General features: G+C 49.2%; 1 protein-coding gene across 1 annotated transcript; it reads right to left on the reverse strand.

The window, feature by feature from the left end:
- Positions 1 to 6,897: 6,897 nt before the first annotated feature.
- Positions 6,898 to 11,357, reverse strand: LOC119284736 (cell division control protein 48 homolog E-like). Its single transcript, XM_037563898.1, has 9 exons — positions 11,197 to 11,357; positions 10,953 to 11,115; positions 9,854 to 10,082; positions 8,762 to 9,528; positions 8,464 to 8,685; positions 8,290 to 8,361; positions 7,916 to 8,197; positions 7,474 to 7,833; positions 6,898 to 7,382 (listed from the first exon to the last, which is right to left on the reverse strand). The coding sequence occupies exons 1-9, from the start codon at positions 11,253 to 11,255 to the stop codon at positions 7,080 to 7,082; spliced, it is 2,457 nt and encodes an 818-aa protein (XP_037419795.1). The 5' UTR covers positions 11,256 to 11,357; the 3' UTR covers positions 6,898 to 7,079.
- Between the last annotated feature and the right edge of the window lie 790 nt (positions 11,358 to 12,147).

Consider the following 12,147-nt stretch of genomic DNA (forward strand, 5'->3'; position numbering starts at 1 on the left):
GGGAGGGGGAGCCGGCCTCGGCCAGGCACCAACCGGCTCCTAGCCGGATACGGCTTCGCCGCGCTGGCGTGGCCGCGTGTTTGGCAAGGCATGATTATGCTTTGCGGGGACGGGTGGGCGGCGAGAATCAAAAGCGAGTGGAGGTGGCCGGTGATCGGGCTGGATCCGGTTTAGTTTAGGATATGTTGATAAGATCATAAAATAGTTTTATTTTAAGTCTTGCATGTAATTTAGAAATGATAAAAAAATTGTCGATCATTTTTTAGTCTTATTTTCAATAACTAGCTATTTCTAAAAATATGGTGATACATATTGTGCTAAAAGATCATCTTTTGTCTTCTCTTAAATAAGAGAAGACAAGTCTTTTTTTTATGAGTTCTCTCTTCCCCATCTCATTATTTATTTTACGTGACACTTCTAAGATAGCATCATTGTACATGTCCTTAGCGCAGATTCACTGAAATCCCAAAGGGAAGTGTTTGTGTACGGTGCGCCGGCCGAAACTTCGGCCGGTCCCGCACGAGCCACGCGATCGAGATGTATCGCACGCCTCGCGTACCTCCGTGCCCCACTTTTTTTTTCTTTTTTCCCTGTCTTCTTCCCTATCCCCTTCTATCTCTCCCAGCCGCATCGACGCACGGGGATGGCCATGCTTCTCGTCTTCCTGCTTCAGATCCCGCCGCCGACTAATCCCAATCCGGCGCAAGTCCATACCTCCACCCCCCTCGGCGCCCACACCCACTTCTTGCGCTGCCCCCCGGCTACAGGTTCCTTCCGCCCCGGCGAGCCGACATTGGAAGCCGCGATGGATATGCCATCGGCGAGTTGCTGCTCGTAGTTTTCCTGTGCTGGAACCGTCCACCGGATATGCTACAACCACGGCAGCGCAATCTCCTCCCCCGCCGCTGCAACCATCTTCTCCCAAACGAACATTGAAAGCATTTTTGCTCCTCCACTGATGTTGGAACCGACGACCAAAAAAGCTACAACCGTTCGATTTGAAAGCTTCAACCAGTGGTATATAAAAGCTTCAACTAGACACCATGCACTGACAAAAAGCTACAAGTGTTCATACAGAAGCTTCAACCATAGTTTGAAAAAGCTTCAATGGCCCACCACACAACTGAAAAAAGCTTCAATAATTCATGTGAAAGCTTCAAACCGTATTTGAAAAAGCTTCAAACGGGGCAATAGAGAAGTTTCATCCGACCACTATGAAATAAAAAAGAATCTACAACCATCAAATTTGATGAAGCTTCAACCGTTGAATTGAAAAGCTTCAACCAATTTTATAGAAAGCTTCAACCAGCTTTATAGAAAGCTTCAACCCGCGATTACACAACGAAAAAGTTGCAATCGTCTCAGAGTTTTGCTACTACAGGAGATGTCATTTGCTACTATCAGAGTTTTTTCTGTACCAGCGATTTTTTGCTACAACCATAGCTTCATTTTGCTGGAACCAGGTTTACAAAATGATTCAACAGGGTGCTGCGACACAGAGCTGTTTTTTTGACAACTTTTTTTGTTGCGAGTGTCGACGGCGAGCATCGGCAGCGAGCACGGCACAGCGGCGAGCATGACGCGGAGCTGCAACCACGACGACATATGTCAGGGCTGGCTACTGTCAGTACCAAAAAAGCTGCAACAGTTGTCGCTTTTGCTACTGCCGGCATCGTTGTTTGCTACATACTTCACGGCTTAGCTGCGACGTGCAACGACGGCGACGATCAACAAGCTATATGTTTTTGCTGGAACGAAGACTATGTGTGCTACAACCGGCTTTGGCAGAGCTACCATGGGTGAATTTTTTTGCTACAACCATGTACGGATTAGGTGTGACCTCGGTAGGGAGCTGCAACAGTTGATGTTTTTTGCTACTACCGACATCATTGTTTGCTACATGCTTCACGACTTAGCTGTGACATTCGACGATGGCGGCGACGTTTTTGCTACAACCGCCGCTGGATTTTGCTTCATCCGTTCATGGATTAGCTGCAACCCGCGACGGCCGCGACGGTGATTCGCTGCAACTGTGCTTCTGTTTTGCTACCACCGGCAAATATTTTTGCTACATCCATGTATATTTTTGCTACGACGGCGCTTCAAACACGGTGATGAGCAAATCTTCTTGCTGGAGACGACAAAGGCCGGTTCCAGCAAAATGTGAGTACGGTTCCAGCAAATCTTCTGGCTGGTTCCAACATTCCTCGACCATTTTTTTGCTGGAGAGAACAGGAGGCCATGTTTTTGCTGGAACTGGTGATATGGTCGCCACCGGAGCACGGTCGTCGTGCACTGGAGTTGCGAGTGTCGCCACCGAAGCTGCAAGCCTGCAACCACGGGCACACGCTGATGCATCCACAGAGGCGAGAAAACGCATGAGGTGATCGACCCCGGTGAGGGCGGTGGGCGGCGGCGATGAGCAGGATGCCGGTGAGGGCGGCGGCGACGAGCAGGACGCCAGTGAGGGCAGGCGGCAGGCGGCGCAGTGCTGCGACCGGAGGCGGCGGCGTGCAATCGAGGACATGCACGAGATGCGGGACCAGCGAGAGGAAGGAGAAGCTTGGGGCAAACCGTTTTTTTGCCCAATCCAATGGCCCACCTGGATCGCATCCGACGGATCACGCTCGACCGGCCGAAACCGATGGGCCGGTGCACCGATGCGTATTAGTGGCCAATCCCAAACGGTAGAAAACCAGTTTCGGGGAGTCGGGTTTTTTTTTTGCGGGATGAGTTTAACGAGTTACAAATTCATCAGGCAGAACATATATGCAAAATGGTACTGAATAATTCGAAAAATCATCCCACCCGAGAATTTGATTAGTGACATAAAAAACGCTTCACAAACGAACAACAAACAAATACTTCTACTTTTGACCCCCTATTCTTCTCCTATTTTTAAACTTAATTCACATGGCGAGTGGGAATATTTTCAAGTTTCTGGTCTTTTTGAGAATCAAAACCTCTATTGGGTTTTCGCTACCAGGAGAAGGGAATGGCCATGTTTGATGGGGGCTGATTTCTATTTCTAAATATACAAACAAGTAGTGCTTGATGGCGTGCCCATGTGAGATCATGCTCAGTCCTGAGAACCCCTCTGCATTGTTCGCCACCGCGTGCTCAGCAGCATCCATCGATGGTGGCGCGGCACCTGCGAGACAAGATGATCGAAGCCAGCCACCTTTGTTCTGGTGGAGTTCGCCCTGGGGCCTTTGAAATCCCAGAGCCGGCCCTGGAACCAGGGCTGATTCCTATTTCTAAATATACAAACAGGTAGTGCTTGACGGCACACCCACCCGAGCTCGTGCTCAGCCCTGAGAACCCGCTGCATTGTTCGCCACCGCATGCTCAGCGGCAGAGTCCATCAACGGTGGCGCGGCACCTATGGGGCAAGATGACCGAATCCAGCCCAAGTCTGTTCAACCAATTGGTGGATTCCTATTTCTAAATATACAAACAGATAGTGCTTGACTGCGCGCCCACGCGAGCTCGTGCTCAGCCCTGAGAACCCCTCTGCATTGTTCGCCACCGCATGCTTAGCGGCAGAGAACATCGACGGTGGTGGGGCAAGATGGCCAAATCCAATCAACTCTGTTCGACCAATTGGTGGAGTTCGCCCTAGGGCCTTTGAAATCCCAGAGCCGGCCCTGGAACCAGGGCTGATTCCTATTTCTAAATATACAAACAAGTAGTGCTTGACGGCACGTCCACGCCAGCTGGGCTCAGCCCTGAGAATTGTTCGCCACCGCGTGCTCAGCAGCAGAGTCCATCGACGGTGGCGCGGCACCTGTGGGGCAAGATGATACGTCTTGTCCGCCGACCTCCACGTGCGTGCCCTTCCGGCCTCTACGTTGTGGCCGGAGCGCGCACTTGGTCGGAGGACCAACTTGGCCGCCAATACCGCGGCTTGATCTGCCAAAGACGGCGAGGAAGGAGAAGCTTGGGGCAAACCGTTTTTTTGCCCAATCCAATGGCCCACCTGGATCGCATCCGACGGATCACGCTCGACCGGCCGAAACCGTTGGGCCGGTGCGCCGACGCGTATTAGTGGCCAATCCCAAACGGTAAAAAACCAGTTTCGGGGAGTCGGTTTTTTTTGCGGGATGAGTTTAACGAGTTACAAATTCATCAGGCAGAACATATATGCAAAATGGTACTGAATAATTCGAAAAATCATCCCACCCGAGTATTTGATCAGTGACATAAAAAACGCTTCACAAACGAACAACAAACAAATACTTCTACTTTTGACCCCCTATTCTTCTCCTATTTTTAAACTTAATTCACATGGCGAGTGGGAATATTTTCAAGTTTCTGGTCTTTTTGAGAATCAAAACCTCTATTGGGTTTTCGCTACCAGGAGAAGGGAATGGCCATGTTTGATGGGGGCTGATTTCTATTTCTAAATATACAAACAAGTAGTGCTTGATGGCGCGCCCATGCGAGATCATGCTCAGTCCTGAGAACCCCTCTGCATTGTTCGCCACCGCGTGCTCGGTAGCATCCATCGATGGTGGCGCGGCACCTGCGAGACAAGATGATCGAAGCCAGCCACCTTTGTTCTGGTGGAGTTCGCCCTGGGGCCTTTGAAATCCCAAAGCCGGCCCTGGAACCAGGGCTGATTCCTATTTCTAAATATACAAACAGGTAGTGCTTGACGGCACACCCACCCGAGCTCGTGCTCAGCCCTGAGAACCCCTCTGCATTGTTCGCCACCGCATGCTCAGCAGCAGAGTCCATCAACGGTGGCGCGGCACCTATGGGGCAAGATGACCGAATCCAGCCCAAGTATGTTCAGCCAATTGGTGGATTCCTATTTCTAAATATACAAACAGATAGTGCTTGACTGCGCGCCCACGCGAGGTCGTGCTCAGCCCTGAGAACCCCTCTGCATTGTTCGCCACCGCGTGCTTAGCGGCAGAGAACATCGACGGTGGTGGTGCAAGATGGCCAAATCCAATCAACTCTGTTCAACCAATTGGTGGAGTTCGCCCTAGGGCCTTTGAAATCCCAGAGCCGGCCCTGGAACCAGGGATGATTCCTATTTCTAAATATACAAACAAGTAGTGCTTGACAGCACGTCCACGCCAGCTGGGCTCAGCCTTGAGAATTGTTCGCCACCGCGTGCTCAGCAGCAGAGTCCATCGACGGTGGCGCGGCACCTGTGGGGCAAGATGATACGTCTTGTCCGCCGACCTCCACGTGCGTGCCCTTCCGGCCTCTACGTTGTGGCCGGAGCGCGCGCTTGGTCGGAGGACCAACTTGGCCGCCAATACCGCGGCTTGATCTGCCAAAGACGGCGAGGAAGGAGAAGCTTGGGGCAAACCATTTTTTTGCCCAATCCAATGGCCCACCTGGATCGCATCCGACGGATCACGCTCGACCGGCCGAAACCGTTGGGCCGGTGGGCCGACGCATATTAGTGGCCAATCCCAAACGGTAGAAAACCAGCTTCGGGGAGTCGGGTTTTTTTTTTGCGGGATGAGTTTAACGAGTTACAAATTCATCAGGCAGAACATATATGCAAAATGGTACTGAATAATTCAAAAAATCATCCCACCCGAGAATTTGATCAGTGACATAAAAAAAGCTTCACAAACAAACAACAAACAAATACTTCTACTTTTGACCCCCTATTCTTCTCCTATTTTTAAACTTAATTCACATGGCGAGTGGGAATATTTTCAAGTTTCTGGTCTTTTTGAGAATCAAAACCTCTATTGGGTTTTCGCTACCAGGAGAAGGGAATGGCCATGTTTGATGGGGGCTGATTTCTATTTCTAAATATACAAACAAGTAGTGCTTGATGGCGCGCCCATGCGAGATCATGCTCAGTCCTGAGAACCCCTCTGCATTGTTCGCCACCGCGTGCTCAGCAGCATCCATCGATGGTGGCGCGGCACCTGCGAGACAAGATGATCGAAGCCAGCCACCTTTGTTCTGGTGGAGTTCGCCCTGGGCCTTTGAAATCCCAAAGCCGGCCCTGGAACCAGGGCTGATTCCTATTTCTAAATATACAAACAGGTAGTGCTTGACGGCACACCCACCCGAGCTCGTGCTCAGCCCTGAGAACCCCTCTGCATTGTTCGCCACCGCATGCTCAGCAGCAGAGTCCATCAACGGTGGCGCGGCACCTATGGGGCAAGATGACCGAATCCAGCCCGAGTCTGTTCAGCCAATTGGCGGATTCCTATTTCTAAATATACAAATAGATAGTGCTTGACTGCACGCCCACGCGAGCTCGTGCTCATCCCTGAGAACCCCTCTGCATTGTTCGCCACCGCGTGCTTAGCGGCAGAGAACATCGATGGTGGTGGGGCAAGATGGCCAAATCCAATCAACTCTGTTCAACCAATTGGTGGAGTTCGCCCTAGGGCCTTTGAAATCCCGGAGCCGGCCATGGAACCAGGGCTGATTCCTATTTCTAAATATACAAACAAGTAGTGCTTGACGGCACGTCCACACCAGCTCGGCTCAGCCCTGAGAATTGTTCGCCACCGCGTGCTCAGCAGCAGAGTCCTTCGACGGAGCAGCAGAGTCCTTCGACGGTGGCGCGGCACCTGTGGGGCAAGATGATACGTCTTGTCCACCGACCTCCACGTGCGTGCCCTTCCGGCCTCTACGTTGTGGCCGGAGCGCGCGCTTGGTCGGAGGACCAACTTGGCCGCCAATACCGCGGCTTGATCTGCCAAAGACGGCGAGGAGGTGCGCGAAATTTTTCACTAGCAGAGGGGATCAAGGGCTAATCTGCATAAGGTCCCTGATAATATTTTCCAGGCCAGCCTCTCCATACAAAAAAGCGTAAAAAGGGGGCAAAAACCACATAACTTAAGGTTGAGCCAACTGCTCTACTCCTGCCCAAAAACAGTTAAAAGCGAGGCTGATAAGGATTCAAGATGCAAAACAACATAGTATGACGGATGAAAAGATACAGCTTCAAATAACCAGCAGGTAACGAATATCAGTGCATCCCAATAATAATTTTAAGTACATAGTTTGACCGTGTCTTGCATACCAGAGCAAAACATAACAGTATACGAAGGAAATCACGGGTAAGTGAAGGGCACAACAACGAGAATTTAGCTATATAAGTCGTCATCTTCAGCTGCTGCGGCAGCGGATGCAAAAGGGTCGGCGGCAGCAGAAGAGGCGGCGCCCGCGGCCGGCTGATCAGGGAACCGGAACTCGCTGCCGAAACCACGAGACTGCTGCAGAGTCTGGGCAAAGGCCTGGTACTTGCGGATGTCGGCATCGCTCACACTCCTGCGTGCATACTTCATCGACTCCTCGAAGTGAGCAGCCCTGATCTCAGCGACCTCATCCACCTCATCCTCCTCCATGGCTTCAGGGTTGTCCTTCCTCCTCCTCTCCCTCTCGATGTCCTGGAAGGATGAGTTTCATTAGACAACGAGTATAAAAACAGATGGCAGAAAACTAAATACTGCAGGTCAATCCACAGAAAATTGCTGGTACCTTCTCGATGTTCTCCCTGATGGCGTATTTGCAAGCACGCTGGCAAATTTCCGTGATATCAGCACCGCTGAACCCTTGGGTGTACTTGGCCAGAGCACTCAGATCAATATCCTTGGCCAGAGGAGACTTCCTGAGGCAAGCTTTGAAGATCTGGTGCCTCGACTCGACATCAGGAAGAGGGATGTAGATAAGCTGATCAAGACGCCCTGGCCTAAGCAGGGCAGGGTCGATGATGTCTGGCCTGTTGGTAGCACCAATGATGAAGACAGTTTTCTTGGCGTTCATGCCATCCATCTCAGTCAGCAGTTGGTTCAGCACTCTATCAGCTGCACCTCCAGCATCGCCGACGCTGCTTCCTCTCTGTAATATCATGGTTAAGAGTTATCAGCCATTAAGAAATACAACAGTGGAACATAGTAACAAGGAGGGGGGAGAGGCTGACCTGGGTGGCAATAGAGTCAAGCTCATCAAAGAAGAGGACACATGGTGCTGACCCTCTAGCCTTGTCAAAGATCTCACGCACATTAGCCTCACTCTCACCAAACCACATGGTCAGCAGCTCAGGTCCCTTGATACTGATGAAGTTAGCCTGGCACTCATTTGCAATTGCCTTGGCCAACAAGGTTTTACCACAGCCAGGAGGACCATAGAACAGAACACCTTTGGAAGGAGACATGCCAAACTTCTCGAATTTCTCTGGATGCTCCACAGGGTATTGGACAGTCTGCAACAATTTCATATATATGTTATACACAAGTTACAGCTAGAACAGAGCAAATTTAAGAACATTTGATAAACTAAGGAGCAGTAATATACCTCCTGCAATTCCCGCTTGACATTCTCCAGACCACCAATATCTTCCCAAGAGACATTGGGAACTTCAACAACCTGATTTACAAAAGATAAATATAAGGTAAGACCTTCAAAACATGTTCAAACAACAATTATATACATATAAAATCGACATAGGACATAGTGCCAAGTACTCACAGTTTCACGGAGAGCAGATGGGTTGCTTGTCGTTAGTGCAGTCTTGAAATGGTCGTTTGTCACAGCCATAGAATTCAGTATCTCAGCATCTATGGTCTCATCCTCAAGATCTATAATATCCATCTTCTCACGAATGCACTGAAGAGCAGCCTCAGTACAAAGAGCAGCAAGATCAGCACCAACATACCCATGGGTGTCCCGTGAAATGTGTTCCAGTTCAACCTGCAATACAATTAGAAAGCACAATGATGAACAGGTTCGATCAAACGAGAAAATCATGAGTTAAAAGATCACTCACATCTTCAGCTAACTTCATGTTTTTGGTGTGAATCCTGAGAACTTCAAGACGGCCAACTTCATCAGGGACTCCAATGTCAATCTCACGATCAAACCTACCAAATCTTCTGAGAGCAGGATCAATACTGTTTGGGCGGTTTGTAGCACCCATAACAATAACATGCGCACGGGACTTAAGCCCATCCATAAGGGTCAACAGCTGAGACACAATACGCCTTTCAACTTCTCCATTGGTCTTCTCTCTCTTTGGGGCTATTGAATCAATCTCATCAATGAAGATGATTGATGGTGCATTCTTCTCTGCTTCTTCAAATGCCTTCCTGAGATTGCTCTCACTTTCTCCTGCTAACTTGGACATAATTTCTGGGCCATTGATCAGAAAGAAGAATGCACCCGTCTCATTGGCAACAGCCCTGGCAATAAGGGTCTTGCCGGAGCCAGGTGGTCCAAACAGCAATATGCCCTTTGGAGGCTTAACACCGATAGACTTGAAAAGTTGAGGGTGACGCAGTGGGAGTTCAACCAGTTCTCTGATCTGGGCCATTTGCTTCCTGACTCCACCAACATCATCGTAGCCAACATCGTCAAGCCTCTCCTCGTCCTCCCTCTTAACAGGTTCACCATCGCAGAAGATCTCAGTGTCTGGTGCAACAATGCAATACTCTGCCGGGTCAGTCTCTATAACTTTGAACTCCACACTTCTCATTCCACCCCTCACAAGGAAAAGGTCTCCCTTTCTCAAAGGACGGTAAGCTTCAAGGAAGTATGCTGAAAAGCACAAGACAAAGACAATATTAGTGAAAGGTTCTTGGATGCAACTAAGTAGACCATCCCAACTAAACAAAGGCATACCAAGTGCAGCATAAGGTACAGTGAATTAATGTATCATGATAGACTTGGAAAATTAGCAGTTAGTAGTCAAAAAAACTGAGAAAGGTATGTGAGTGTCCACCAAAATTATCTCTCTACTCTTAAATAAAGTTGTAAAAAGTTTAACTTAAATAAGGGTATGGCAATGCTAGGCAAAAAAAGGAGACTTGGGCCATCACAAAAAGAGCTTTACAATAGAAAATTATAGTGATAGAGGTCTCACGTTTCAAGAAGGCGTCAAACAAGTTTCCTGTAATCCCTTCAACTGTGTCATCAATAGGAAGTATGTGCACCCGCTTCCCGTATTTCACATCCGGGCATTGGTGAACAGACACCACGTCACCAAGTCTCACTCTCAAGTTCTTCCTGACAGTTTTGTTCATTCTGATCTTCGGCTCATCACATGTGTCATCAGCAAGAACAATGCAGATGGTGTCCTTCCTCTTTTTTCCCTGCAACATATACACAAGATTTTAGCAGATATAAATTTAAGGATGCATACTTAAAGAAAAAAATTATATAGTGCCAATACACAAAAGGACACATAATTCAGCAAACATGATGATACACAAAATACATAGTCTTAACAAATGTGTCAATACGGAACACATCAATAAATAATTTTTCATGCTAAATCCCAAGTTTCGGCAGTAGCAACACAAATCGAGTACTATAATTTCCAAACAGTCGCCCACAGTTATTAACTCCCATTGGCCCAAGTTTACAAATCGAATTGCAGTCAGCCAAGCTATCCCACAAGGCATACTGATATGCAGATATCCAAACATCAAAATAATTTTCACTGGATTGGTTACTAGGTTAACGGGGAGAGCAGCTATGCACTGTAGTGCCCCACCCTTAAATCCCCACAACAAATACTCCCTCCGTCCGGAAATACTTGGCATCAAAATGAATAAAAGGTGATGTATCTAGATGTATATTAGTTCTAGATACATCCATTTTTATCCATTTTGATGACAAGTATTTTCAGGCGGAGGGAGTATGTATGTACCCAGAACACTGTTGAATCTGGAGACCAAGCTCAGAATTAATCACCTTTAGAACACAACAACCTAGCAACCAGATCCTAAATATCCACGGCCCAAGACTAAATTGCCACCAACAGCTCGCAGGAGAGATTAAAACGACAAAAGCTTAGGTTTTTCCTACAGATTTGCACTCTAAGCTACTAGCCGGTTCCATGAGCTCATCAAATCACTCGCGACGAAACTAAAATCCCTAGATCGGGACCAAAATTAACCGGCCCGAGCACCCAGATTTCGACCTAACTAACAGATGAATCGCGCAGGAACAGCGCGTACCTTGAGGAGGACGGTGTCGCCGCGGAAGAGCTGGAGCCTCTCCATGGTGTCGGGGTGGAGGGCGACGACGGAGTTGTCGTCATTGGTGGCCTCGTCGACCACGAGGCGGTTGGGGGACTTCTTCCGCTCCAGGATCGCTGTCGAGTAGTCCTTCTTCGCCTTGCTGTGACCAAATCCGCACACAAATCAACAAAAGAAGGCCAGATCGGAGGCCCTGGGGAGGCGGATCGGGGCGGGAACTTACGGATCGGCGGAGGAGGAGGGCTCGTCCTGCTGGGGCGGCGGCGGGTTGGGGGTCGCCATGGCCGGCGGATCCGGGGGGGTCGTCGGCGGCGTCGCTAGGTTTCGGCGTCTCTCTCCGGGTCGCTGGGTGGGCAGCAGGCGAAGTGATGAGGAGGAAGAGGCAGGGCCAGAGGGGATTAGTTTAGCTATAAAGACTCTTTCTTGCGAGAGGGGTTTGGGATTTCCCCTCCGCGACCCGGGCTCGGTGCGGGAGTTGTACACGGCCTCCATGACGCGCGGGCCCGGGATGGCCGTGGCCCACCGGGCGGATTCTACAAGGGCTCCGGGTCGGGCCACCTGGAAGACTCTAGAAGGTGGGTAGGTGTGTGTGTGGCTTGTCCTTATATATAATAATAAATCCTCGAATTGAAAAAGAAAAGGAAAAAAAGGTGTGTGTATGGCTCGGGATGGAAGATGATCTCCTATGTTGTCGACGGGTTTGGTATCTCGATTTTCTTCTACCAAGAAGGAGAAGGGAGGGTTTTTTTTTTAGCATCAGTACAGACACAAGCGCTCATATACACGCGCATACACTCATTCCTATGAACGCACACACGCACATCCTACCCCTATGAGCACCTCTGAGAGACTAAGCCGGCATATCATCCTGAGATTTACGAAGTCACCGTAGGTGCCTCGTCGTCGACGGGAACGTCTCCTCTCACTGAAAGCGCATCGCCGGAAATCCTGAAATAAATTTAGAAATAATGCGAGCACCAGGATTTGAACCCTGGTGGGTTGGAGATACCACTGTCCCACCTAACCAACTCAACCACAGGTTGATTCGCAAGAAGAAGGGAGGTTGTTAATGGAATTGAATTATTCTCTTTTCAATATGGAGTATGTTGTTTAGACACACCGCTCATCTTAGTTTATCTTTTCTTTCAAAATGATTTGAAGATGGCTCGCCACG

The sequence above is a fragment of the Triticum dicoccoides genome, chromosome 4A (genome assembly GCF_002162155.2).
Source record: "Triticum dicoccoides isolate Atlit2015 ecotype Zavitan chromosome 4A, WEW_v2.0, whole genome shotgun sequence".
Taxonomy (NCBI): Eukaryota; Viridiplantae; Streptophyta; class Magnoliopsida; order Poales; family Poaceae; genus Triticum; species Triticum dicoccoides.

What these genes read in the sequence shown, in the direction of transcription:
- LOC119284736 (XM_037563898.1), bottom strand. Translation starts at nt 11,255, where the DNA reads ATGGCGACCCCCAACCCGCCGCCGCCCCAGCAGGACGAGCCCTCCTCC. An exon ending in CATCTGCTCTCCGTGAAACT is followed by an intron (nt 8,362 to 8,463) that starts GTGAGTACTTGG and finishes TTTGTAAATCAG; the next exon opens with GTTGTTGAAGTTCCCAATGT. An exon ending in TCAGGGAGAACATCGAGAAG is followed by an intron (nt 7,383 to 7,473) that starts GTACCAGCAATT and finishes TCATCCTTCCAG; the next exon opens with GACATCGAGAGGGAGAGGAG.